Source organism: Liolophura sinensis, chromosome 11 (assembly GCF_032854445.1).
Source record: "Liolophura sinensis isolate JHLJ2023 chromosome 11, CUHK_Ljap_v2, whole genome shotgun sequence".
NCBI classification, from domain to species: domain Eukaryota; kingdom Metazoa; phylum Mollusca; class Polyplacophora; order Chitonida; family Chitonidae; genus Liolophura; species Liolophura sinensis.
In genome coordinates, this window is record NC_088305.1 from 6,294,976 (window position 1) to 6,322,582 (window position 27,607).

Here is a 27,607-nt window from a genome sequence, read left to right on the forward strand (position 1 = left end):
GACTTAAAACTTTTATGAGAGCTGGTAATCGCTGTACGATCGTCTGGATCAGCCTAACAAGCGACTCGGGCTTTACATTGAGTTTGACAGTGCTCCGCGCGCTATCTCTAACCCGGCCGACTGCACGGCGCCGACGCTTGCACAGGCACTAATAACAGTTTGAGTAAACGCCCCGCCCATCGCCACGCCCCCTCCATCTGAACCGTCCACAAACTGAGCCGCGTGCACGCTGTGCCGAGAAATGAGCCTGACTGGCTCTCGAAGTGGGGGCTAGTTTTAACCCGTACATGGAAAAGTGTCTTCACATAGGTATCCAGACAACAACGGGCTACTTTTGTGGATTTTTACAATTGTGCTCGGGAAACAAAACTCTCCGGTTAGTTGAAAGAGGAAGGGACAACTTGACGAAACTTGGAGACGTTTGTCCCGTACTGAGAGGGCTGTTTTCCGCATACACTGGCCGGCCATAGTACCGTGAGAAACTTCCATCTTCAAAGACTGTGGACTGGTTTTTGACTGTGCATTTAAAGCGGCGGATCTAAGTTAGCTTGGGACAGGCCAGAGGAAACTGTGGAGTTTTGTGGGTTAGATAGCAGTGTTGGCTGTGATAGCAGAGACAGAAGCGGAGTTATCGAGCGGCACGGCCTGTGTTAAGGCTGTGTTTATATGAGGCCATGGTACAGCGGGCCGTGTACGCAGAAACCACGCTCGCCTCTTAGACTAGGTCAGCGGCTGCTCGCTTGGCGGTAAGGCCCGTGAGCGCGGCTCTACGAGCCCGTCTCGTCGTTCAGATCCCCTAGCTTGCCAGAGTCAGATAATTTACAGTGTTTAATAGTTTTTCTGGCGACTGGGGAAGGCTTTTTTAACTACTTGAGACACGTTGTTTTTCTACTCTCGAGTACAAGATAGGAGTACATATGAGTTACCCATGGGTAAGAAGGCTACAATAGCCTAGAAGTGAAAAAGCGGTCATTCATATCTGCGCTGGCTGTAGAAGTTCACGATTATCGACTGACAGCCGGACTCCAGCCGGACTGCGGGAGCAGCACGGGGAATTTACCTGAGACGCCAGCCGGAGTCCCGCAGCAGCCGTGGGTGGAAGCTGGCAGCCGTATTACCGTGCTGTGACAGGTGTTTTAACAAGCGATCAGTGGCCCAGCTTATAATGCCAACTTAAGTGGGAATTGATACACAGTAATCCAATGGAGCCACCATTAGGGATTTTCTTTGCCCTCGTCCACTGTGCTGTGTATGTGCTGGGTAAGCGTACAGTTCTGTTTATATTTATTTATTTATTTATTTATTTATTTATATGATTCGTGTTTTACTCAAGAATATTTCACTTATACGAAGGCGACCACCATTATGTTGGGAGGAAACTGGGCAGAGCCTGTGAGAAACCCAATTTTGTTTTCATTACTTAACTTCACTTAACGGTACATTACTGTGGATGTTAAGTGTATTATATTGCCGACCAGTTTTGAGTTTGCAACAAGTGTTTTAAAAAAACGCTACATGTATCGGGTCATACCACTGTACTATACATAACTGAATATTAAGAGAATTACGTGCTATACATCATTACTTAGAAATGTTTCAGTTTGCAACAAGTTTTTGTTAAAGTAACGTAACATATTCCAAGTCATCTTACTTTGCTTTGCATGTTAAGTGTATATGATATATATATGTCGTGTTGTACACTAGTTTTGTGGGGTTGCAACAAGTGTTCCCCAAAACAAAGCACGTAGCATGTTACAGAACATGCTGTTGCCAAACTACAACTCCGTTGTAAACATTTTGCATTTATAGCATTTATGTGTGTTGTACAAAGGATATCTTATTGTCCTGGAGGCTTGCTCTTGTTAGTTGAAATATTTAACCATTTGTGGTGGAAAATGTTAGATTTTAAAGTCAAAAGAAAGTTCGCGTTTTCTATTGTATTTTGTTACACACAACGAAGCTATGATATATTACTTATTAAATTAAGTCAAAAACGTATGGTTTAGAGACAATAAATTAACATGGACCCCGAAAACGTACATGTATTAAGTATTATGAAGAACGATATGTCCTGTGTACAGTGGGGAACGAATGTTTCGTTATACCGGTTGTAATGTATCTATTAAGTGCGCACAACCGGAGATAGTGTTGTACTTGAACGGAATAATCAGTGTCATATCTAGCGATTGTGGTAAATAACAGAATTATATACCTTTCACAATGATTTGATTTGCCCATCAAAGATCAAAAACCACCGAAATAATCAATCTGATGCAGTGATTGTTGTTCATCGACGAATTGCCTATATAGGTTACAATGATACGTTTGTATACGATTGCTGTACAACGGAAGAACTATTTCTGTTGTGTAGACACGGTGATACAGCGATGCTTTATCCAAATACCGCAGAACTTATGTATATATAGTTTAAATATGCTGAATCATGTATCGTGGTATACAGTGCATTATTTTGTACCAGATCAGATATACCAGTGTTAAAACTGCTCTAACGTGTTGCAGTACATGTGACTGGGCAATTTCAGCTATCAACAACATTTGGCGAAGCCTGCAATATGATATGATATATCACGGTATGGAATCTATACGCACCCACACAGACACTCTGGCTTTGAAGTTTCTGGTTTTAAAACTGGCCTAAATATTATTTGTCATGTATGAAGAGCTTATCCGGTCATAAACTTTCAACATCACGGGAGTCTTTTCTCTGATGTAAACGACTCTATTGTATACATCCTATATTGTACGGACCTTCCAGTACCACTGTCATTGGTTTTGCACGCTTGCTGTATGATGCATAGAAGAAGTGCATTTTGGTTTATCTGATATTGAATCTTGAAAACAATATTTATGTGAAAGGCGAGGCCATTTGGTATATACACGGAATCGTTTCAAACTATGGTAGGCCTACAATGGAAACTCAACATAGGAGCGATTGTTCGCGTGTAGTATTGTATCTCATAGCGTGCACCTGACGTTGATTTGAACTGTATACGACAGATGTTGTGGAGCGCATGCGTCTGGCAATAAGTTTGCTAAGACTGTCATACTAGTAAAGTTAATGGATAGAAATCAACCAAGAGGTCAATCATTCAATCAGACACTCGTTAATTCAAATCATTGCCCGACAATGGAAATATACACAAATGGCATGTATCGATAACTCGAATTCATTGTGCAATAAGATTATGGAAATGTAAGCTCTTTTTTATGGAGAAGTCATTTACTGACGGTTTGTATTCATATCATGCTGTCCCTGTATGATCGCTGTAAATATGTATATTTGTTCAGCTTAGCCATTGGTTAATTTTGAAGTATATATCTGTACAGACCTATAGGCAGAAAGTTTAACACCCCATCAAAATATATAGTCACCCTGCTGTATTACATACCTGACAAGCATTGTTCATAATGTAGTTATAGTCTACTTGAAAATTAAAGGCTATAATTGTGGGCCTTTAGTTGTTTTTTTTTTAGCATAAGTTTACACATAATTTAGAGACGGGGATGGGATTTACATGCCAGTTTTTGTGATAAAGACACCAGTCAGAGATAACAGAAGAACAGTACAGTTCTTGATGACATGTCACTTGTAAATAGACCCCATATTAAATTGACCTTGACCTTTCATATGTATTGAAATATGAGATAATTAGGTTATTTATCGTGTAGTAGTCTAAAAAAATTCGCTGTTCAAGTCTGTCCGTCCAGATTTTCTGGTAAATCAGTCTTATAATTATGCCCATCGCAATCAAATTTCACACCCCAATGTGCTTACGAACATTACGTCCCCAAGGTGCAAATTATGAGTCTGACAAATTATGAGCCTAACTGTCAATTTCACTCCACTTAGACATTATGTTAATCCCCCACTCACCCCACCCCACGCATCCTTTCCCGTCGGTTGTCTGCGAACCTGTTTTGACAACTGACGATACATTTCGTCACAGTGCTTCAACTGTTCGGTGGAGCTGACATAAGTTATCGTGCAAGGATTTTCTCTGGTTATAACCGAATGAGGGTCATGCTCTTGCCGTGAAATTGACATCAGAACTAAGACTGACGTGTATATGCGTTACACACGGCAATGACGCCACCGACTGATTGAATCTGGCATGATATGTGGCTTTGCATAATTGGAGACATGAATGAATGAATGAATTAATTATTTAATTATTTAATCAATTTATGAGGCAATGGTTAGTGCACTAATTGCATTAGATGTTGACGTTCAATTTGTGTCAACCGTATTTCTGTGAAAATGAGATAGCTGTAAATGCGATTTTGTTGCGCGATAAAAATGTACAGATATTGTGAATGGTGATAATGATTCCATTCCCCGAATCAATCCCTAAGTCAAACAATCAGTTCGTTTTTAACGACGCATGTACGAAATGCCACCAATTAGTTTGGAAATTGCTTTCAAAAAGGACAGCACACTAAATATACAAGGACGCAGAGGTGTCATCAAACTGTCATCAGAGAATCTGCTTTAGTCCCAATCATATAAACAAACAAATAACACGTAAAATATAATTTCTACAGCGATACTCTTCGTGATTTGCCATGACAAAATTTTAATTTGTAACATTGATGTTGTCAGTAACAAGTGGAACGAAGGAAGCTTGGGTTACGGTCGAGTCCTTTTTTTTCTTGAAGAGCCTATCTATCTCATCAAGAAAGCATTATAGTTTTTAGTTCAAGAGCCTCACTTGATCCCACTCTCTTCCCGACCCGCTGTGCTGCAATCAGTGTAAGTGCGCGGACCCGAGAGAGAGCAGTGGAAGGGGATTCGATGATGGCAGCTAAAACACCTGCCGGTTAACGTTCTTCTCGCTATATTAAATGAAGGATGCGTCGTGAAATGGACCTGTTAAACGACGCTCGATGAAGAGAACTCCATATCCCACTCTCCGTGTGCGTGAACTGTAACACCTTTCTTTGTGAGATATCCCCTATCATTAAACGTGATATTTATAAATATTGCAACGCTTGAAGCATAAAACAACAGCGAAGGCAAATAATTTTATAAATTTAAGATAAAGTATTTGTTTTTGGTGTGCTCAGGTACCTAGGGATTTTCGAATTTCATTGAGATGGTCATTTCCTGAGTGACTTACTATTGTATTTTACACAGAATTGATTGATTGATTTAGTAGATTAGCTTTAATAAATCAAGGAACTTCCGGTTTACATTACAGTAAGGCGTTAGTCTTTTGCATGAATGGAGAGTTTGGATTCTGTCTATACACCTACGCACACACTTCCGGTTTCTCTTTGGAGGTTTTCCTTCTCTATAGGTGTTTCTTTTTATAGCCGGCACGCGTTTCTCGCTAAACAGTTATAGGCTACGTTGAGGATTAAAACTGTCAAATATAATTGTTTTATTGTAGAAATGTAAACAAGAGGTTTGGGGAGAAATTCTAACATGAGGCTATGGCTTTCGTGTTTAATGCGACCAGCCTTAGCCCGCGTTGATAACACACGGCATATTGAAGCCCGACCACGAAAAGTTTGCCCAAACTCTGCTCTGCAACTACAATATTTACGCATTGCGGGTCCCTGGGAAATCGAAGCTAGTCCAATAGACCGACGGGGGGGATGTCCTCGATTTGAGCATTAAACTCTGACAAAGTAAGCTTAAGAAAGGAAAAGACTGTCGGATTGACATTTTAAAGTCAGGGATGAGACGGGTCATTCAAACAAACCCTTCGTGGCTGTACAAACCGTATCGACCTGTATGTAGATATGTTTAGGTGTGTAGACGATACGGTAGAGCGTATGGAGTAGTAGATACATGTAGGTATTTATGCAATACGGTAGACCGTATGGAGTAGTAGATACGCGTAGGAGTGTAGGCAATACGCTAAAGCGTATGGAGTAGTAGATACGTGTAGGTGTGTAGGCAATAAGGTAGAGCGTATGGAATAGTAGATACGTGTAGGTGTGTAGTCAGTACTGTACAGCGTATGGAGTAGTAGATACGTGTAGGTGTGTAGGCAACATTGGTAGAGCGTATGGAGCGGTAGATATTGAGACGTCTTGGTATTATCTGTAGGCAGTGCAGTAGATCATGTGAAGTAGTAGTCATGTAGCTGTTATGGTAAACAATACGGTACAGCGTATAGAATTTTACAAGCAACACCACAGAGTGTGTGGTGCGCTAAAATGTTGAGAAATCTCTGCAGTACGGTAGAGCGTATGGCGTGGAAACCACCATCGGGTTAACGGTACGCAAGCTCCATACACAAAGACATTACAGAAGGTTGAAATGGGTAATTTATGTAACTATAGACCTACATGGTTTACAGTGCACTGAAATAAGTCATTTAAGTTGAAAGAAGAAAGCTGTCATGAATGTCATTCGGAAGCGGAGACTTGCTTAGGTAGACTAGCTAATTTGTGCCGGGCTTATTTGACTTTGACAAGACTTAAATCCATGTGACGTCCGGGCAGTGCCTTGTAGAATAGAAGGCTTTACCAATAATGATCCGATTTTGACTCTCTGACCCTAATGCCTCCTCCCCTGTGTCCCTCAGCTCACTCCCTGCTCTCCACCCATTCTGGCCAGTGTGCACCACTCCACTCTCCGCCGGGCAAGACGATCCTGTATAAATTTACATAGTACATGTGAATTACAAAACATGGCTGGAAAGCGAGTCTTATATTTCCCGTAAAGCATCTGTGGTATTTCGACTATCTGGTCCCCGTTTGCTTAACTGGTCCCCTGCCTCGTAAGCCTGGCCTACCGCCTGTACGCCAGCGCAACCTCGGAATCTGGTCCTTCAACAGTCCCAAGGCCGCGCATCCCTGTCATGCCGTGGTGCATGTATAGTGTACGTGGAAGAGAGGGCTATGCAGGCAAAGGGCCTCACAGACCACCCTGGGTATGCATACGCCACATCCCTGTGTTGATGTTGTCTGCGACCCGGCACACAGTGCTGACTGCTGGACCAAGCCCTGTTAGTAAACGAAGAAAATAGCTGCTCAAAAGTCAACATGCAGATAGCTTTATATCTGTGCAGCGTGTTCTGACTACTCCCCCCACCCCCCGATATCTCTACAGCGCACTTTTGCTGATATCCCTGCAGTCTACTCCTGCCGATTTGGATACATCCTACTCCTGCCGATATCTCTTCGGCCTACACCAGTCGATATCCATGCAGCCTTTTACTGCCGATACCTATACAGCCTACTTCTGCCAATATCTATGCAGCCTTCTCTAACAGATATATATATATATATATATATATATATATATATATATATATATATATATACCAGTATATATATATACCAGTCTACATCCATACAGCCTACACCAGCCTATTTCAAAACAGCCTACTCCCATGTCTATACAGCGTATTCCAGCTCCTATTTATACAGGCTACAAATAATTTTATATGTAGGCCTGTGCGGCCTAATCCAGTCTAACGCCGTTCTGCTGATCTTGCATCTGTAGCATGCTGGGTTTTCTTACATGCCCGCGGGACAATTAAAGCTTACCTGCGCAGGTGAGTCGTGCTGTTTTATAGGTGAAAGACAGAAGGAGTATGAAAAAATAAAATACAAAAAATCAGATGTTGCTTTTCAGGTTTAAGCTTTTAAGCCGTTGCTCATTACTTAAGCTCCAGAACTACACGTAATCTCAGCAGTTGAGGATTGTAATAATAACATCTTTGTTTATCGAAGGTAGCTCGGTCAATTTACAATGAAACTGTTCTTCCCCAAGACCTTTACGGAGAAAACAAATATATTGTAAACATGTACTTCAGAGTCCAATCCAAAAATACATCATTATGTATAAAAGAAAGTAAAGCGCCATGAAGTTTTAAAAGAGAAACTATATACATTCATACATGCAAAAAGCAACAACACAACCAATAGTGCTTTCCTTACAACTGTCCCAACCAGCAAGAGAAGTTAGGTAGTGGGATATGGCCCTTTACCGACCCCTTCCTACCTCCTCCCCCTACTGACCGGTGGAACCCACTACACTTATGTACAAAGAACAAACCAAGTGAGTGGGAAATGGCCCGTTTCCCATCCCCTGTTTGGTTTTATGAAGGGAGAAAAAAATGCATTTTCGGTTTTAACGTCTCACATTTAGATTCTGAGCAAGTAAAGAGAGATTTTATCTAGATGGTTGATACAGTGAAGGCTTACATGTATGTACATTTCATTCGTTATCTGACTATAACTGTGATTTTAAGTAGCGTGATGAAAGCTTGATAGAGAAGGGGAATCTTTACGTGGACAGGGAGGAAGTTCCATAGTTTGATGCGTATATGTGTAAAACTTTCCGTCCTGTAATTTGTTCCTTGCTTTATGGAGTTAGATATTGTGTTGTGTTGATCTCAGTGCAGCTCTTTGTTTGAAGGGAAAAGCTGTTTAATATAGCATGGACAGAGATTATGTAATGCTGTATAGGTGATACAAAGAATTTTGTAGTTTACCCTATTATCAAAATAAAAGTAAAGCTCTTCCGGATGTGTTGATGCATTCTTGTAGAACTAAACAAGCAGCTCATTTCGGTGGCTTGACTATCCTTTCTCTATTTTTGATTGAAGTTTCCCCATACTGAACAGCAATAATCAAAATGAAGAAGAATATATTTATTGATTTAGAATAAGTCTATTCCTTTGTAGAATCCCTAACAATTTAGAAGTCTTTTTACACACATTTTTGATTTGTGTGTTCCAATGAAGGATGTTCATCAATATAAATACCAAGCAGTTTAACATTACTGACTCGTTCGAGTTTACTTTCATCAAGCGTAACAGAGAAAGAAACATGTTTGATTAACTGCAGCCGTTGCCTGGAGCCCAGTATCATGTATTTAGATTTTGGGGGATAAATGAGGTTTTTGTTGCAGTAGTCTTTAATGCAATCCATACAGCTGTTTATGTGGGTCTCAATGGCAAACACATTGCCTGGGGATCAGTATATCGTGGTGTCATCAGCAAAGTTGTCAGTAGAATCGCAACCGTCATTTATAAATAATGAAAGATCATTTACATATAGAATAAATCGTAAAAGTCACAATATGGAGACTTGCGGGACTCCGGCCTTAATATCCATGGCATCAGACATTTCTTCTTCAACAACAACCTTCTGTTGTCTGCTAAATAGGTAGGACTGGGAAAAGGTAATAGCGATTGAGTGAAAGTTGTATATTATGGCGAATATGCGTAAAAAGTGTTTCATGTTTCAGGTTGAATATAATGTTAGTATAACGAAGCACAACACATTATGTGCATCATTTCGATGTGATGGTCATATCGCTTTACAACCTAGCAAGGACGCCCACTACAACAAGTCTGACATCAATTGCGTTATGAACACGCCTGTGGGTGTGGGAATGAGGCTTCTTGAACAGTACGGGAGTGTAGGCCTCTATATATGAACCTCGCCATTCTTTATTGGCCGACAAGAGTGATTTTCAAGTTTGTTTTCTGAGCATTTTGCCCCAGACTTAACTTTGTATCTGGTGGAGATGACTAGACTTCCTATCTGTAATTCGGCCGCTGCGATTCCATCACTAGAAGTAGAAACTAGAGTTCTACCGTATCTCTGTATACAGTAGAATTTAAGGTGTACGTTACTAAAGCATCCACCTGTGAGCCTGTCTCCGGGCGTCTAGACTGGAGTGTTAGCGTGGACGGGCGCGATCCGCGATGTCGAGTGTAGGGTACGCGGTAGAATACTACGTCCCCGTCCTCAGGAAATCAGTCTGTGTTGTGAATGGGATCTGTAATGGAGTGCCCCAAGGTTTGGTACCGAGCAGGCGAGATATAGCACGAATGTAGCATTTAATATAATTCCTGATTGTTAGCTAGAACCTGCCAAGTGGTTTGGATTGGCGGCGTTTGTCGGTTAAAACTGTGGCCTGTCTGCCTAACTGGCTACAATTTGGCCCAGCTTAGACCTCGGTCAGATCGATTGGACAGTGTACTTACTGGAAATAAACTGATTGAAACAGGCGACCATAATTACTGAAGAGAGCAGACGACACATCACCCGGCGCGCCACCTATCGGCAGCAGGCTCCGAGCAGACCCGAGCGTCCGTTTGTATTCTGATCGCTGATCTGCTATTTATTTGATGAAGCCTTCTTTAATGTAGAGAGAATCCATGAACTTGCATCGCTAAGCCGTTCTGACATCCGAATTCTAGACCAGCTCTCTCCCTCCGACCTCGTCTCGCCCTTCCCTTGACAGGCAGTTTGTGCTATTTTAGACCCGGAGCCACGGGGCTACCCTAAATTTTATCGGAGTTGATCTGCCATATCACTTTTATTTAGACTCTAGGCTCAGTTCTCCGCCAAGGCTCGTTCATCTGAGGACAACCAGTGTGGGAAGCTGAGGCTGGTCGGACTATCTCAGAACAGCGTGGGGTCATTTTCGAACATTCAGTCGTAGAGAACCACGAAAAATGGATATGCCTAACACCCAAAAACGCGACTGGTGTTTCGGTTTGAATATCACTGTTTTATTTTAAGTATCATTGTAATTAAAGATGTACATCAGAGAGAGTAAGACCAGAGCAGCGACGACAGTGTGATAGCTAGCAAATGGTCACACGAAACCGGTAAAATACGGTGTCTTGTCAGTTTACCTCAGTACCTTATGAAAACGGGGAGGAACACTTGAATCGTTTTACTACGTGTACGTTAAATACACATTCGGATGATATTGCGTTGTGCACATTCGGGTGATATTGCGTTGTACACATTCGGGGGATATTGCGTTGTCCAGTGTCAAGAATGCACATTCAAAAGAACAACCCAGCCAAGCCAAAGTTATGATCAAATACAGTCTTACATTGTCCTCTATGATAAAAAATGCAGATATAACCTGCTGACAAGTAGGGGCTATAGGGTTAGTCTTGTTCGGTATTTCATACCTTTCGCCTGCGTGACTCGCAGTGCGTGGGCGCCCCCCCCAAAAAAAAAAGAAAGAAAAAGAAAACTGTCTTTCACTCGATATATCAAGCGATTGCGAAAACAGTAGTAAAATGTTGCAAGATGTTTGTCTTATGCCACGCCCCATTACGCTGGTATGACAAATGTAATTATAATCTAAGTATCTGACAGCCCAGTCTGTCTTCAGCCGAATTGTCCTCATCAGCCGCAGTAGGGAAATGAAGTGAACCGTCTAGGCATTACTCTTCGCTTATGTAACTGATGCTTCGCCCTGATAGATACAGTCTGTTTGCTCAGGGCAACTGGAAACAGATTCGCCGGCCCGGTGGATCAGGCCTTGCTGTATGGCTTGCTTGTTTTGGACAAGTCTGCGAACTGATACCATAGCCAACAAGCCACCAAGAAATTCTCACCATTTCCTCCAGAAAAAGATAAAAAGTCCCCGGAGATTCGGAATTCCATACAGATCCTGATATTGTATCTACCCTTTACTCGCTCCGACAGACGCGCCTCAACTCGCAGGCATTTGCCTGCTAGCGATGGCAGAGGAGCTATGAAAACGCCATGTAGTTATTCTTTGAGCCGGGGAATGTATAAGCGATAAAGATGTCGTTATTCCCTTGAAGTGGCCAAGCAGAACCTGATAGCTCGTGTTTGGAAATGTCAGACGACTGTTAGCATTTCGGGCAGCAGACACTTTTTCTTTTATTACACCCGGAGCTCGGTTAGAAAGAAGGCCGAAAATTGTTTGATAAATTCCCAAGAAGCAACCCGAAAGTTCATGCGTAAAGTGTGTGCAAGGTCAGTGAGAGGAGCTATGAAAACGCCACTCGGCGAGTAGAGTGTGTATGAATATGTAATAAGTTCGCAAGTATTTTTGATCGCTTTAGTGTGTCGTGTAGCATAAACAATAGAGTGACTTACTGATTTCACTTATTCGCTTTAGTGTGTCGTGTAGCATAAACGGTAGAGTGACTTACTGATTTCACTCATTCGCTTTAGTGTGTTGTGTAGCATAAACAATGGAGTGACTTACTGATTTCACTCATTCGCTTTAGTGTGTCGTGTAGCATGAACAATAGAGTGACTTACTGATTTCACTCATTCGCTTTAGTGTGTCTTGTAGCATAAACAGTAGAGTGACTTACTGATTTCACTCATTCGCTTTAGTGTGTCTTGTAGCATAAACAGTAGAGTGACTTACTGATTCCACTCATTCGCTTTAGTGTGTCTTGTAGCATAAACAGTAGAGTGACTTACTGATTTCACTCATTCGCTTTAGTGTGTCTTGTAGCATAAACAGTAGAGTGACTTACTGATTTCACTCATTCGCTTTAGTGTGTCGTGTAGCATAAACAGTAGAGTGACTTACTGATTTCACTCATTCGCTTTAGTGTGTTGTGTAGCATGAACAATAGAGTGACTTACTGATTTCACTCATTCGTTTTAGTGTGTCTTGTAGCATAAACAGTAGAGTGACTTACTGATTTCACTCATTCGCTTTAGTGTGTCTTGTAGCATAAACAGTAGAGTGACTTACTGATTTCACTCATTCGCTTTAGTGTGTCGTGTAGCATAAACAGTAGAGTGACTTACTGATTTCACTCATTCGCCTATATAGAGCGTACCTTGCGTCCTTCCAACAACTGTTGGAAATTGTTGACTGCTTCTCTTTGTATGATTCCGTTCTAATGTCTTACTTTATGTGCTTTCATATTTCCTTGGTGGTTTGTGTTAAATGTCGTTTTGGGAATCTCCTTGCGATTATTGACATTCAACGTCTATTCTGATTGACCGCTGGTGTACGAATGTATTCTCCACATATATTTATGACTTTCATTTTAAATTTCTTGGTAACAGTGTGGTCATCTGTCGCTAACACACTGTCATTGTTGCTCTGTTGTTGTTTTTTTATTATTCTGGTTTGCTGTAGTCACTTATATTGTGGGACTCATGACCATCGAGTCTCTTCGTCGCCTTTGTTTGGATAACGAGTGAGATATAAATGTCATATATAACACTTGGAATAGTGAGATTTTTGTTTTGAGCTTCTCGGTGTCTAACAGCAGGTGCGTGTAGAGAAGGTACAGGCGTCTTCCATGGCAGTCTGGTCCAGTCGTCTGACATCTCTCCTCACAGCTAATTACAACCCTTAGTGATTAATTTCTCCTCGCGGACCTAGAACACATGATCAAATAGATCGATAATCCTGCAGCTGCTCCCCTGGATTCTCAGATGTACATTCTCCACCCCACCCCCAATCCTCCAACACCCCCACCCAGGTATACGTCCCATAGTCGGTAAATTATTATAATCTTATAGTTCACCTGCCTCTATGCTACTGTTTTTCGAGGTCGCAAGCTGCGCTAGGATTCATCTATTATCGACATTATGCAAGATTACCTGGTGACTGTCGCAGGTGCAAATGCTGTAGACAGGTCCTGGAAACAAATTTGCAAATAGTACAGCGTGGTAGCTACAGCATCATGCATGCCCTGGTACACGCTACGTTGCGTGCCGCTAACATCGCTTACTTGAACAAACAACAGACGGACTGTTCAGCCGAAATAACCAATCAATAATCCAAAGCGACGAAACTAAAGTCTATAAAGCAGCCAATCAAGCAAAAATACGAACAAGACATATTTTTTTCATTATCGACACACAAGGTGTACTTTGACACTCCCAAATTTGATGTTTATAGTCAGTTGGAAGATGACGTGTAAATTTCGGCGACGTAACAGATATTTATGTACTAGTGATCAGCAATAAATAAATCAATTAGAAGTTATTCCGGAAAGAACTGTACGGTCGTCTGGTCTTGTCAGTACAACCGGTATCAGGCTGTAGTAAAGATGCGATGGTTAGGTGGTCCAATATATCTGCCATGGATCGAACTCCTGTGAGAGTAAATGTGTTGTATCGAACCTATGTCCCAGTCTTAAAGCTGTTTTCGTTGTGTTCTAGTGAACTTAGCAATAGTCTCTTGCTCAATTGGGCTCCTGATCGTTTTCCGGGCACTCCTCCCGTAACATACAGCCTGTAAATTTGTTTTATTGATTCAATGTGAAGCAAAAGTATCAAAAGACATGATTCCCAGTTCCTGTCAATAGCCATCGTCGGTTTTTACTCGGTGTAGATTCCCGTCTTTGCCCCGCAGAGTCTGTTTGATTTGGGGGGGAAACCCCCTTTGCCTTTGGCGTGTTGTTGTCAATGTGCCTGGTATAAGATCGATGGAGAGCCTTAACAACCTGTTGTGGAATCCACAATACAGATTTTTCGTGCACGATTTTGTAACCATCGGTCCACGTTTGTATGAGAATGCTGACAAGCTTTAATTCGGAACAGGCCTTGCGATTATTGACATGGAACGACCTGGAACGTTTGTTAATTAAAGCGTCAAGTCCGACATTCGTATGCCACCCATAAACCGTAACTGGCGTTTAAATCTAACACAAATGGGATCGTATATTTTGACTTATGGTGGGAAGTTGGAATCCAGATCTTTCTAATTCGACTGCGGCTCAACTAATGAACTGAGGTATTTCGACATAAAATGACCTAGTTTATCAAAGACCTGAAAATAAATTTTGCCAGCCCCACGTTGAATCTGTTTTGAAGTCGACAGTGCAAAATTGGCCTTATGTTACTCACACACGACATCACCTACGTCAGCTTTCGCCTCTACACCTAGGTCCAACATCTTCTAAAAAAAACCGTAAGGGAAGGTCTTCCAGGAACCTGCGGATCGTCGTGGGTTTCCCCCGGGCACTGCCCGGTTTTCTCCCACCATAATGCTGGCCGCCGTCGTATAAGCGAAATATTCTTGAGTACGGCGTAAAACTTCAATCAAATAAATAAATAAATCTAAAAAGAAAGCGAAGTGAAACACTTGGTCTCTCTAACGAGGCCGACAGGGGGCAGGAAAACTGTGGCACGAGGCCTCCCGTAGAAATTCCCTCTCTCGGGGAGTTTGTGTTTTCCCAGGCGTATGAACGCCAGGAATCTGCCGTTGAGTGGCAGCTTGTGGGAACCGGAAGGACGAACCTTCTGTAGATAGTAGCGTCCAGTTTATTTTTAAGCTTCTGTTCGTGTCAGACTCTAGCGCCATACATATTATAATTGACAAGAAAGCAGGCTTGTGAAGTTTTGCTGTATTGATTTTACTAAATTGTGCGAACACTGGCCTGACAACATATATACTGTATGTAAACATGGGAGCTACGGTCCACGGTTGTATGGGAATATAAACTATTCGGTCTGTATTGTTCAACCTCAGACAAATGCTGACAAGCTTTAATTCGGAACAGGCCTTGCGATTATTGACATGGAACGACCTGGAACGTTTGTTAATTAAAGCGTCAAGTCCGACATTCGCATGCCACCCATAAACCGTGACTGGCGTTCAAATCGATAATCAACGTTTTCAAAATAACGTAAAAACCAGTTTCCAAAGGAATATGCACAAACGCTCTATGAATTGCAAATAACCCTGCTAATATGTATAAGAGAGAAGCAGTCAACAGTTTGTAATGATGCATGCAAGACAGTCGATGTTGTAGGCATGGAATTTAGTTCAAATCTCCAACCTGTAGTCCGTGAATAATTTTCAGGTGAATACAAATATTCATCAAAGCATCAGTATTGTAATAAACATGCCTATATAGTTTCTAGTTTAGAATGTCGGGCTGTGCTTTATATGGTAATCGCATTTTCACAGACGTTGAACAAGGGTCAGTGGGGACGTTCATGTTCTCATCTGAAGAGACTAAAGGTATTTGTTCGTCCTCGTGTAGATAGACGGTTAGTTGGTGAACATCTGCACCATGCAGTCCTGCAAACCATTGGGGCTAGCCTAACAATACCTGGTGTGGAAAGACTTGTTTTCATAGTAAATGTAGTAAAATGATTGACACAATAAAGGCCGAAAGAAGGCGTAAATGCTTGATCGGTTTAAGAACTCGTCTCCAGCTTGATGTGAGTGAGTTATCAGCGTTGCGAATTACATCACTCGTGGAGTAAATACTGCATGCATAGCTTGAATGTTTCGCCCGACTTTATCAAGCGCCCGTGTCCTCAGCACGTCGACTGGTCTTGTTTTATTGTTGACCTTACCCTATGGGGCCTTACCCGTTAATTGACGGTAAACATAGATCCCCGTAAATTAGAACAGAATCGTTTCTGAACCGTCGACTGAGGACATCAGTTGCGTCATTTCTCCTTCGCCTGTGACGGACATGGGGAGGGTTGGATCGCGTTGACCCTTGCCCAGGGAGCGTGTCCTCGTCTGGAGAGAACGATCTCGCCACAGCCCGACACTGTCTCCCGTGCCATCAATCATCGGGCGTTGACATCTCACCGAGTGACAGACTATAGGGGGACACTGGCATCCCGTCCCCAGGCGTAGAGCAGTGGGCGGGCTGTAAGGCCATGAACGTTTACTTTTCCCCGGCTATAAAGTTATCAAGTGTAGTCTTACCAGCATAACACCACTTTCTTCAAGTGAAATGAAATAGGCGTATATATAAAAGTCAAATTGCCGTGTTAGGCTACTGTGGAAGAGCTAGTTAGCAAAGGATTAGGTGGTACGAGCCAATATGTTAAAAATATGTTGACGCAAGTGATACGAGATTAAATTTTCATTGAATGAGCAAGTATCAGTATATCGGTAGGTTTCGTACGTGGGAAGGTCTGCCAGCAACCTGCGGATGGTCGTGGGTTTTCCCCGGGCTGTGCCCGGTTTCCACCCACCATAATGCCGGCCGCCGTCGTATAAGTGAAATATTCTTGAGTACGGCGTAAAACACCAATCAAAAAAAAAATATCGGTAGGTTTCACGGATGATGATAATCATGTTAATCGTAAGTAAGGCTCTAGGTAATGGTTGAATAAGCGATTACTGTGTCTACCATTGGTTTGTCTATTGGTGTTTTATCCTCCATTGGAAAATGTGTGCAACAATGTAGTTATATCCAGAAGTAGACATTCGGATGTATTTTGTTCATATACAATTTCCACTTCCTCGTACATGTTTTGAAGGACTTCCGTTATTAGTACCTTGTTTGTGGGTTGTTTGTCGTTTCTCTGAGAGTTTTATTCCGCCAGTCGGCACTGCTGAGACATGTTTCCATCCGGTTTCAATGAAATCCACGGCCATGACGCAAGTGGCTGGCCTTCGCCGTGCTCGGCAATAAGCAATGAAGCAATGTTTTGTTTTAGGGTGTGTATTAGTCCGTGTTGAATCAGAGGTAATTACGCAGATAAAATATACAAACACGAATAATCTCCTTGGGCATGTACCATCCAGTAGATGCCGTTACAGGCCCTGGCATAAACTAAGCGATAGCAGTCTATATAAACAGTCTCATTAAAATCTTTTACCATATCCACCCCTCCAACAGTGCGTAAATAAAACAAGTTTCTATCCGCGTAACACATCCTCTCTATACCGAATTGTTTATAGTTTCGGTTTGATATTATTTTAGCCCGACAGGCAGTGCCTGTGTTTTCAAATCACCCAGTTTACCAGTAAGGTTAGGGGCTCCCTTAATGTATATGTTTACGGCTGGCAATGTAAAACACTTCCATTATCGTGTCGGCGTTGTCAAGGAGCCTCGTGGTATCTTAGCGACCGACCTCGAGATGAGATGACAGGGAGTTTAAAACTCATGATATGTACACGAAAGATAAGGGAAACTTTGATGACGTAGAGTTAAACGAAGTAGATTGTTTGTATCGAGTGTAAACTAGAGAGGCTGCTATACGTTTTCAACTTGAGTTGAGGATATATACAAGCAAGAAGTAAAGTTTTATTTGTTAAATAAAAAAAAATCAAACAAACAAACGTATATACGGTAACTATGGTGCGCACATAGAAAGGTTGATACCGAAGAAGTTTTAGCATTGCTAAGTGCTGAATTTCATAGTTTCCTCGCTTGTTTTCATGGGGACCACTTTCGCACTGTCCACCATGAAGATCATTGACTCTGTGCACTGGTTGTTGGTTATTGCTGCATCAAGAATCTTAATATTGCTGACGGCACAGTTATGATTTCTACTCCACATAGCTAATCAGCAGAACAACAGAGATCTTTATAGTATTTGCCAGGCTTTTACAATGTTAGTCTTTCGTCGCTAAGTTTGAGCTAACAAGAGTTGTTGAGTAAACGTCGGTCGGGTTTATACCCCACCATAAATATATCAATCGTTCTGTACGGGACACCACCCTCGAACCACAGCGATCTGGCCTGTGTGTGTCTACTAAGGATTTTGTTTTGTGTTACAAGGATCTCAACATTCTTAGGTGACCGAGTTGGCCTCAGGTAATATGACTGGCGAGTTCGAATCCAGCCTTTGCTGGTTTCATTACGGCTTAAAGTCGGTGGGGTTTGTGAGGTACCAGCTGAGATTAATGCATATACACAGGCTCCACACGGCCCAGTTCAGTTCAACCCACTTCCTACACTAGTAAACCCGAGAGCCGTCATATATAAGGGAAATGCACGTCAACAACACAACTGTTATGTGTATAAGCCCACAGATAACAGAACCGCGTCTTTCAAGTTGAGTCACTACGAAGTGAAAAGTAAAAATCTTACAGGTATAAAGCTACCATGAAAGACGAGTAGATCAACCAATGCTGTATTCAAGCAAATTCCCACTTCTGGGACAGTAAGGCCATACCTCGGTCTTCCAAATAGGACTGATGCATGAGCTCTGTGAACATGGTGGACGCCAAACTCTGTTGTCATTGTACCAGAGCGAGTATATGCATCTGACATGTTGGGTGGTGTATGCATGTCCACTGAAAGTGATATGCGTCTTCAGACATCCGAGAAGTTTCTTGTAGAGTTTTGTATTTTTCGGTTGTAAACTTTTTTTTTATACGTACATACTCGGGTTATTATCCCACCAGTAAATGTATTTGTGCATAGCCCGGGGCTTGTTCTACAGTGTTTATGTTTCCAGTGTACTGCATTCGCGATTTCGTCACGCATACTCCACGCATGCACAACACGTACAAACTCGGAATACCATATCCGCTTCATTTCCGGAGCCATGTAGTTTAATAAATTCCTACCCTCTCTGCACTGTTTAATAAACGACATATAGTGTACCACGAAAAGGTATACAGTTGATACAGGCTCTCAGTGTGTGTAACGGTGGGGTTTCAGTAACTTATATATCTTGGATCTTCACGTAAACCTTAAACAAATATACGCATACAAGTCTTTGAATGACAGGTTGCCTTATGTAACTTGCATTGATATTACAAAAGATACGGGGGGATTTCACATGGCAGAGTCTATACTTTGTACGGCGCTTTGTGTTGACATGTTCTTAAGAACCATTATTCGGACCCCTGACATGGGAATTGTTTGTGTCAATCTGTGACCGTTTGGAGTACTGTGCTTTTGTTGAGAAAAGTGTAAATTTTAAAAAAATTTGAAGACACCAACTTTCGCAGATATAATGAAATAATGTGGATTTGCCAAAGAGCAGTGTACATCTTTGTGGTTAGGTTAAAGAAGTAATTGCATGCATAATTTTTATGTATTCGTTATGTATTTTTGTTTGATTTGTGTTTAACGCCATCATGCAATGAGTTTTGTGTGCATATCTTTTACGTATCGTATTGGAGCCTACCATTCATCAGCAGTGATTAGTTGTTGAACGTCAGTCCAAATTCTGGATGAACTTTCACAGCGCTAATCGGATTGCCTAACAAAGTTTCTGCTTTTCTGTCTGTCTTAGCATCTTGGCTAAGCGACACACCGCCGTATAGCCTAAAATGGCTCGTCTTTGAGAAATGCAATCGTGTGCTTGGATCAAGCTGAGGTTGACGGCTTGATGCAATCGTGTGCTTGGATCAAGCTGAGGTTGACGGCTTGATCCAATCGTGTGCTTGGATCAAGCTGAGGTTGACGGCTTGATGCAATCGTGTGCTTGGATCAGGCTGACGTTGACGGCCTCGAGGCTTCCCGGTAGGATGTTTATCGCATACGGCCTCTTCCGAACTGTGCTTGGTTTTCACTGCTGATAATCTTGACCGCCATCTGATAACTGAAATGTTTTACTGAACAAAAATAGAAATAATTAAAACAGAATAATAACTGACTAAATATATTGGGAAAACTGAGCTGATCTTTTTAACACAAATTTTGTTATTGAAACACACAATGGCTATCCAGGCGTTAGGTTGGATATCCCATGATGATTGGGACACTCCCAATCTGGCATAAAACAGTTTGGGCTTTGACAGGCGGGTTTGTGGAGCGTCGGATAGCTGTCAGTGGTATAACAGCAGAACACGATGTTTTAACACGCCTCATTGGCTGTACCATGTCTCTAACCGAGCCACTTTCTCTCAGCCGCTATAAAAGGGGGGTCCGTTTATTTTACCGACAAGCTGGTTTGAGATATTCGAGCCAGGAAATGCGCCGCACATGGCGTAGTAAATGGAGTGTACAAGCGGAGTCGACTCTTACACCGAGATCAGCGGCGTTAGGGCGGAAAATCGTCTTCACAGCTAACCACAACTGCTGCCAGCTGTGTGTGGAGATACCGTCCTACACAGGGCTGCGTTGGCTTTTAGTTCTACCCGGCTACGGCAGTCGCGGCTCGGAATCGTAGAGCTCCTCGGACCCCTGAATCTGCGCGCTGTTTACCCTCTCAATTATCGCGGTCTTGAAGACGTGTGGATCTCGTTTGACAGATAGTTTCACACGAGATCACTACCGAGCGAACAATAATGTGTTGTTTACTTGCTGTACAATGGCGCAGGCGGACGAGGGCACAGTTGTGACAATGTTGTCGGTTGTAACCCTCCCTGGGCCACATTAGTAAGCACTAGAGTTGAAGTGTAGACTGTGACATTCCGGGTCAGCCTATGACGTGTAACTTTTAACAGGCGTAAGAATTTCACTGTGAGAGAGCAGATTTCAAGCTGTCCCGAGAACACGTTTCGTTTCAGTGTATATGTATGTACGTTGGATAATAAACGCATCGAAAACGTATCTACTTCTCTTTTCGAACTTATAACAAACGGGACGTACACCTGTAGAATAGCTTATTCTTACATACGGTGCAAGAGTTTATATTTGTACCATAGTTGATTCTTACATACAGTACAGCCTACATACAGTACAGCCTAAACATAATACAGCCTACACTCAGTACAGCCTAAACACAATACAGCCTAAACACAATACAGCCTACACACAATACAGCATAAACACAATATAGCCTACAACTCAATACAGTCTAGATACTATACTAAAATATGGGCTTGTAGCTTGATAGTAAATTTTCATGCGAATCTATGCGTCGAAACCGACCTTCGTATACCAGCCGTCAAGCAATAAGGACGTTCCAGGTCAATAATCGCAACATATAATCGCAAAGTAAAAAGGCTGAACAAAAATCAAATGGGATATACGGTGTATTGGGCTTTGATTGTTCCCCCTGCGTAATGATGATTTGTTTGTGTTTATATTGCCCAGCGGTCAAGTGCTCAGGGAAATGTATATGGACTATGTGAAAACCATGAACCTTCATAGGTCAGATTTGAGAAAACTTTAGAAGAAGTGAGTATTTTCTATACGGCTTGACAATGACAACCTTGATTTCTACCACTCGACTATAGGTGTTGCTCCAATTGGCATGTGATTGTTCCCGGCGATTTGGCGTTGAGAAAATGTGCACTGCACATCAGTTCAGGGGCTAATACGTGTAATTATGACGGGTTTTGTTACAAAAACCTCTTGGGAAAATATTATCAGGCGATTTTTCAACGTGCTGACTGGTTTTCAGAAGATCTCGTTAGCGCGTGAATTCAGTTCGAGTGCTCATTAGTCACGTGATTGCTCATTTTTGCTTGGCGACTTAAACAGACACATATGACCTAAATAGGTGTAAGATGGCTAGGAGAGTCTTTTACAGTGGCAAACAGTGTAACCCTATTGTTATTTAATGGATTTGGTTGTCAAACTGCCAAAACGTTGCCCGCACGAGCTTCTAAGGGTATCCTGTCGACATTAGTCATTGTATAAACTAACAAATTTGTTTGGTAACTTGTCAACCAACCAGCCAATCCATCAGTCAATGTCACCGCCAAATCAGTCATTATCGATTATACGTCATGTCATGAAGGTGATACATCTCAACCTGTTTTTCGGTAAAGGCCTACCCGCTTCTCACGAGTTCAGCCATATTTATATCACACGAAAATCAGTGACATTTGTTTGTATGACCATAACTTAAAAAGGATATAACAATTAAGTGTTACTACTTGGATTTTGTAAGCCAAATTACTTGATGTCACTAAAATGTTCTGCAAGAAGATGGCCTAGTTCTCTGCTAGATGTGACTAAAGGGAAGCATGCTGGCTTCATCTCCGGCCGTATGTGGGAAAGATCTGCCAGCAGCCTGCTGATGGTCGTAGGTTTCCCCGGGCTTTGCCCGGTTTCCTCCCACCCTAATGCTGGCCGCCGTAGGAGAAGTGAAATATTCTTGAGTACGGCGTAAAACACCAATCAAATAAATAAATAAGTAAAATAAAGGGGAGCACTGTATACAATCTCATTTGGACTGACTACACATGGTTATACACAGTCCTATATATTTCCATCAGGAAGTGGACCTATCACCTATATGTTGGAATATGGTACCTTGTCATACATTGACAGACGTATGAGGCCACCCATCAAAGTTACATCAGCATATATCAGTTCTGTTTGAAAGCAGTATTAGCTTGAATGGCACCCTTTAGTGGAATTAGACTTAATTCGTGACTGTGAGATTTGAAGAGGTAAGACTGTAGACTCCACTATATGCGTGACTTCGTACTTCACTGGGTGGGTAAATGCCCGTATTGACTTATCGGTAAGACTTCGGCAAGATGTGGTGTATACGTTAGGGTATAACTCCAGGGCGTGCACGCCTGTCCTAAAGCGTCACTCGAAACGTCGGGTACCCCAGCTCATTTCTGGCATTTAACAATGTTATCTGTTCGTTCATCACCTACCTTAGTCTGTGGAGAATAAAGGACAGGGGTAAGGCAAGAAGGGCACTACGTGGAGAGAAAATAAGGCGAAACAGAAAACTAGTGTATGTTGTTTGTGATTTAGAATGTAGATAAGCAGACATGGTGTGTTGGTTTTGACTCGGTATCTGTTACAATGGAATCCATTACGTTCTTACGTATGCAACCAAATTGATATGATGAAAGGGGTGCAGACCGAGTTCCCACTGCATGTCCTGTGTGAACTGGCCGATTAACTTTAACTCACGGATTAGGTTTTTTTTACTCTCGTCACACATGATGATGCCTAGTATAGTACCAGAGGAATTCCTCGCATTCCGATTATTTGTATATATACCATGCCGTGAGTTCGAAACTCGTTTTTGTCGCCTTTTTTCCGTCGTCGCCATTTGTCAGCTGCAATGACGTTTAGCCTTTTTTGTATGTTCCATGCGGCATTTCGCCAAGTTGTGACACACAAATAATAGCCAGACTTGTGAGGTGAAAAACCTTTAGTTTTGAAAGTTGTTACAATATGTCAGTGTTTTATTCTTTAATAGCCGAAGTGAATTCTGTCCACCTGGAGAAGAGCGGACGTACATGTATTTGCCATCTTATATACAATATTCTCTGAAGAGCGAATGATTTGCTTTCTGGGAAAGTACAGTCTTTAAATAACACACTCTAGCTGCTGCCGCTGCCGTTGTTGTTTGGGTGTATTCACCGAGGACTAGTGTCAATCTGCTTGTGTTTTGGAATGTTGGATGCAGAGTTGAACAAGCAGAAGTCATGGGTTTACTGGCCGTGGATGTAACTGTGCTTCTTCCTCACCCCTCAAAACGTCCGTAGCTGATTGCTGTGATGTGAGTGGGAGTGACAAACCTCGGGCCGCGCCGTCGCTGAGGAACAGGGATTGTAGTTATACGTCAGCACGGCTTATTAAGACGAATTGTCCAGTTAATAACATATAAGCGGCATGCATGGCTGAACTCTGCCAAGCTTCTCTCTGTCAACTGATACCGGCTAAACGCCATCATTTTATCGGACAAAAAGGCTTCAGCTTCGGCCCCATATCACTCGGGATGACTTTTAGAGCTTTGCAGAACGATTAGGCATATATACCGCCATTTTACAAGGACACATCCTGTTCTCAAACGCCAAAAACCAACTCTTATTGTCCCAGACCAAGAAGGGGTTGGGGGTGGGTCAGACTTACCGTTAGCGGGTGTAGATCATACTCATCACACGTATATGGCAGTTTATAAAAAAAATCAGTACGGAGTAATCACTGTTCCATTAGACAGGCTTCCTTTTACATCAGCGGGGGAGACTAACCCGATTCAGATATGGGGAAAAGTAAGAAATTAGCGAACAAAAAAAAACAGAGACGTATAGTTGTATAGTTCCTGTATGACTTGTAGTATGATCCGTGTCAGAACGTCTGTAAAAACTCTCCAAGGACAAACATTAGGAAAAATTGAAGTTTTCCTTTTAAAACCTAAGTGATATTACCTCCTTTAATCACGCCAAATATACATACATACATACATACATACATACATACATACGCACGCACGCACCCATGCACACACACGCACACACACACACACACGCTATAAATTTTGGACAGGGAGGTACTAAAACAGCTTGTCACATACATTTAAAAATGGTGTCTGAAACTGTGATTTAGGTTAATATGTAAGAGCCTGATTATGTGTGTATATATACATATGTAACAGTATGTATGCAAAGGAATGTATACATCAATGCCATTCAGGAAGTGCTGTGGGCGTTAATACCGCGGTCACGTGACGGTCGCTTCCAGAAGAACAACTATTACAATCACTGCTTGGTTTCTTCAACTCTTATTTTTGTTCGTACTGGCTACATAGCAGACTTACTTGTAGTTGTTAACGTTTTCAAGAATGACACAATAATATTGTTATACATCCAACAGAAAGGATCGCGCATGTATCAAAACTCCTGTCCGATGTAAAGATCGTACTTTTTGTTATTTGGTATACATGAAGTTGGTGATTTGGATGAAACTAGTGTATCAGATCTTTGATGTAAGATCTACGTTGGTGACTTGAAAGCAAGGTTTCTGTGGACAATTTTTTGGCTTAGGGGTAGAATTACGGAAAAAAAGTTCATATATATTATCGTTAATTCCTCTTGTAGGATATGAAGTAAATGCGGTGGGTTAAATCTCGCACGATTTGCGGCTGGTGTACATTGCTTGTACAGACACGGTTTGTTGGGGCCGAAGCCTAATGCGACGAAAACGCTTCTCAATTCTAAATAGTTGAGTGGAAATGGGCCCTTCATCTTAATTCCAAACCGTAAATATTCGTGCTTTGTGTTTTTCTAACAGAAAGCACTCGCGGAGCTTGGCTCGAGTATGAATTTTTTTTTGAGCGGCGGAAGGTTGTCAGTATAGCTTTCCTTCCGACAAGTGCAGGAATATTAGCAAGATGTTTTGTTAAGGTCAAAGAGGAACCGGGTTAGGACACGGGGACCACTTTAGAGATTCGGGGAAGGCGGCAGGGGGAAGGACTCGAGACACTTACCAGATGTGCTCCTTGTAAACATGGACTGTGTTCCGACCGATCGGTATATAACTCTTACCACGACTTATCGCGGCCTTCCCCACCCGGAAGTCCAACATTAACAGGAAAATGGCTTGGTCGAGGCGTTAGCCGATCTTCTTTATCTTAGACTCACCATTTTGCCCAGAGGGCGGGGTGGGGGGTGGGGGATGAAGGACGGGCTAGGGGGCTCGGGTTAGAGTCAGATACGGACAACTGGTAATAGCTGATAAACTCAGGATAACGCCGACATCATGTATTACAGGACATCGTGGCTGTTTCTTGCATTCCGGTCACAATGCTTTATTCATATTTCACCAATAGTATTACCTTATGTTACATATAGTAATCCACGGGATCTCGGTGTTTTTAAGGAATATCTGTGACCATCTACCTGCTTTACCTATTTAAACAACATGCGTCTGTCTTAAGTATATAGGTATTTTGTCAGAGGGTACTACACTATTCTATTCCTGTATATGATGTCACCCTTTGTTCACTGTTTCTCTTTGCGTGTGCGTGTTTCCATCCTAATTCTATATTTAACAAAATAACTCATCAGGTATATGTTCTGTGAGATTGCAGATGTGTGAGATCACATATATACATACACGTACACATAGATTTTTGGCTGTAAACATATGACGTCTGCTTCAGGTAGATCTCTGTGACCATACTCTGTACTGAAGTGGACAGGTGACAATCGTTGACTTCATTATCAGATGTATGATTTTATGTGCAACCGTTTGCCTTAACTGTCGGTAACATCAAAGGACTGAGCTACATGTTTATATTCGTGTTTGACGCACCTGAACTATTCATGAGGAAGGTCACTATGAAGACTACTGTCTCTGCTGTTTATTATTCATGGTACATTCCGAAAACACCATGAATAATTAACTGGAAATTAAAGCTGGATTGTGAGTATATTTATGGAGGGATGTGTGTGTGTGTGTGTGTGTGGTGGGGGGAGCTGTTATCAGTCTGATAGAACGGCGCCGAGCTTTGACACTCATGGCGACAAGAATTTGCATAGATTTACCAATACTCGGTGTTGTTTTTTTCGTTCAGTGATGTCAGTATTCTTATATGTTTCGATTTATGCAAATTCTTAAAATCTTTTGGGCAAGCAAAGCCTTTATACAGTTTATGAATAAATCCTGGCTGGCCGCCATCTTGATTTGCATGCTAATTTTGTCTGTAATTTTGTGTGTGTGTGTGTGAGTGTGTGTGTGTGTGTGTGTGTGTGTGTGTGTGTGTGTGTGTGTGTGCGTGCGCGTGTGCGCGTGCGCGCGTGCGTGCGTGCGTGCGTGCGTGCGTGTTTAATCTGGGATAATCTCATTTTACCTCACAAGATCATTGGTACTCTTGTGCTACGCTGCTCCAGTGCTAGAGTAACCTTGTTACGGACAAATTACAACCTCCACACACTCATAAATTACCACAGCACGTTCCCTACAGGGTGTAAGGAATTGTCGGGAATGTTGTCATGCAGTGCTGCCCTCTGGTGGGCACTTATTTTAACCACGGAGTCCTGTTTCATTCACTGAGTAGGGGTCCATTAAATGTATTGCTCTGGCACCCACTGCTGCCTGGTGTTTGGCTTGCGACTACCTCTGCACGGAGACTGGGTTGAAGGAGTGCAGACAGCACTTAGTACATGTATATATACTACCGTTGGTTTACACTAAATTCTCTCTGGCAGAGCTGTTGAGCCTAATTGTGGCGGCAGCCAGTCGGGACCGACCCTTTCACGTTATGGTTTGCCTCATAACGGATATCTACTCTCGCTTCATCTTAAGACGTGATGTTTGGGAAGTTGGGTCTCCTGTAAATGCAGCGGTGTCAAAACATGTCTCATGCAGACAAGTATATATACGACTAATAACCACGGAACGGAGGAAAGAAAGTTTGGCGGGTTTTGGTCATGCCACACAATTGCGCCGACATCATATTCCGAAACTTCGTGGTAGATCCTCTCAGGAGGTCTGCTTTTGATACGAATTTAGTAAACCCGGGACAAACTGTTTGTCTGAAATTCGTTTATATATATATA

General features: G+C 42.2%; 1 protein-coding gene across 2 annotated transcripts in view; it reads left to right on the plus strand.

Annotated features, from left to right (window-relative positions):
* Positions 1–272: 272 nt before the first annotated feature.
* The window catches only part of LOC135477642 (BMP and activin membrane-bound inhibitor homolog), a 37,811-nt gene continuing 10,476 nt past the window's right edge, over positions 273–27,607 (plus strand). Inside the window, exon 1 of one of the 2 annotated variants that reach the window (XM_064757813.1) lies at positions 273–1,260. In XM_064757813.1, the coding sequence (XP_064613883.1) occupies positions 1,203–1,260 (58 nt within the window). In that variant the 5' untranslated portion in view covers positions 273–1,202. Of the gene's footprint in view, positions 1,261–22,731; positions 22,751–27,607 lie in introns of those variants that run through there. The other variant, XM_064757814.1, reaches the window with a different exon arrangement.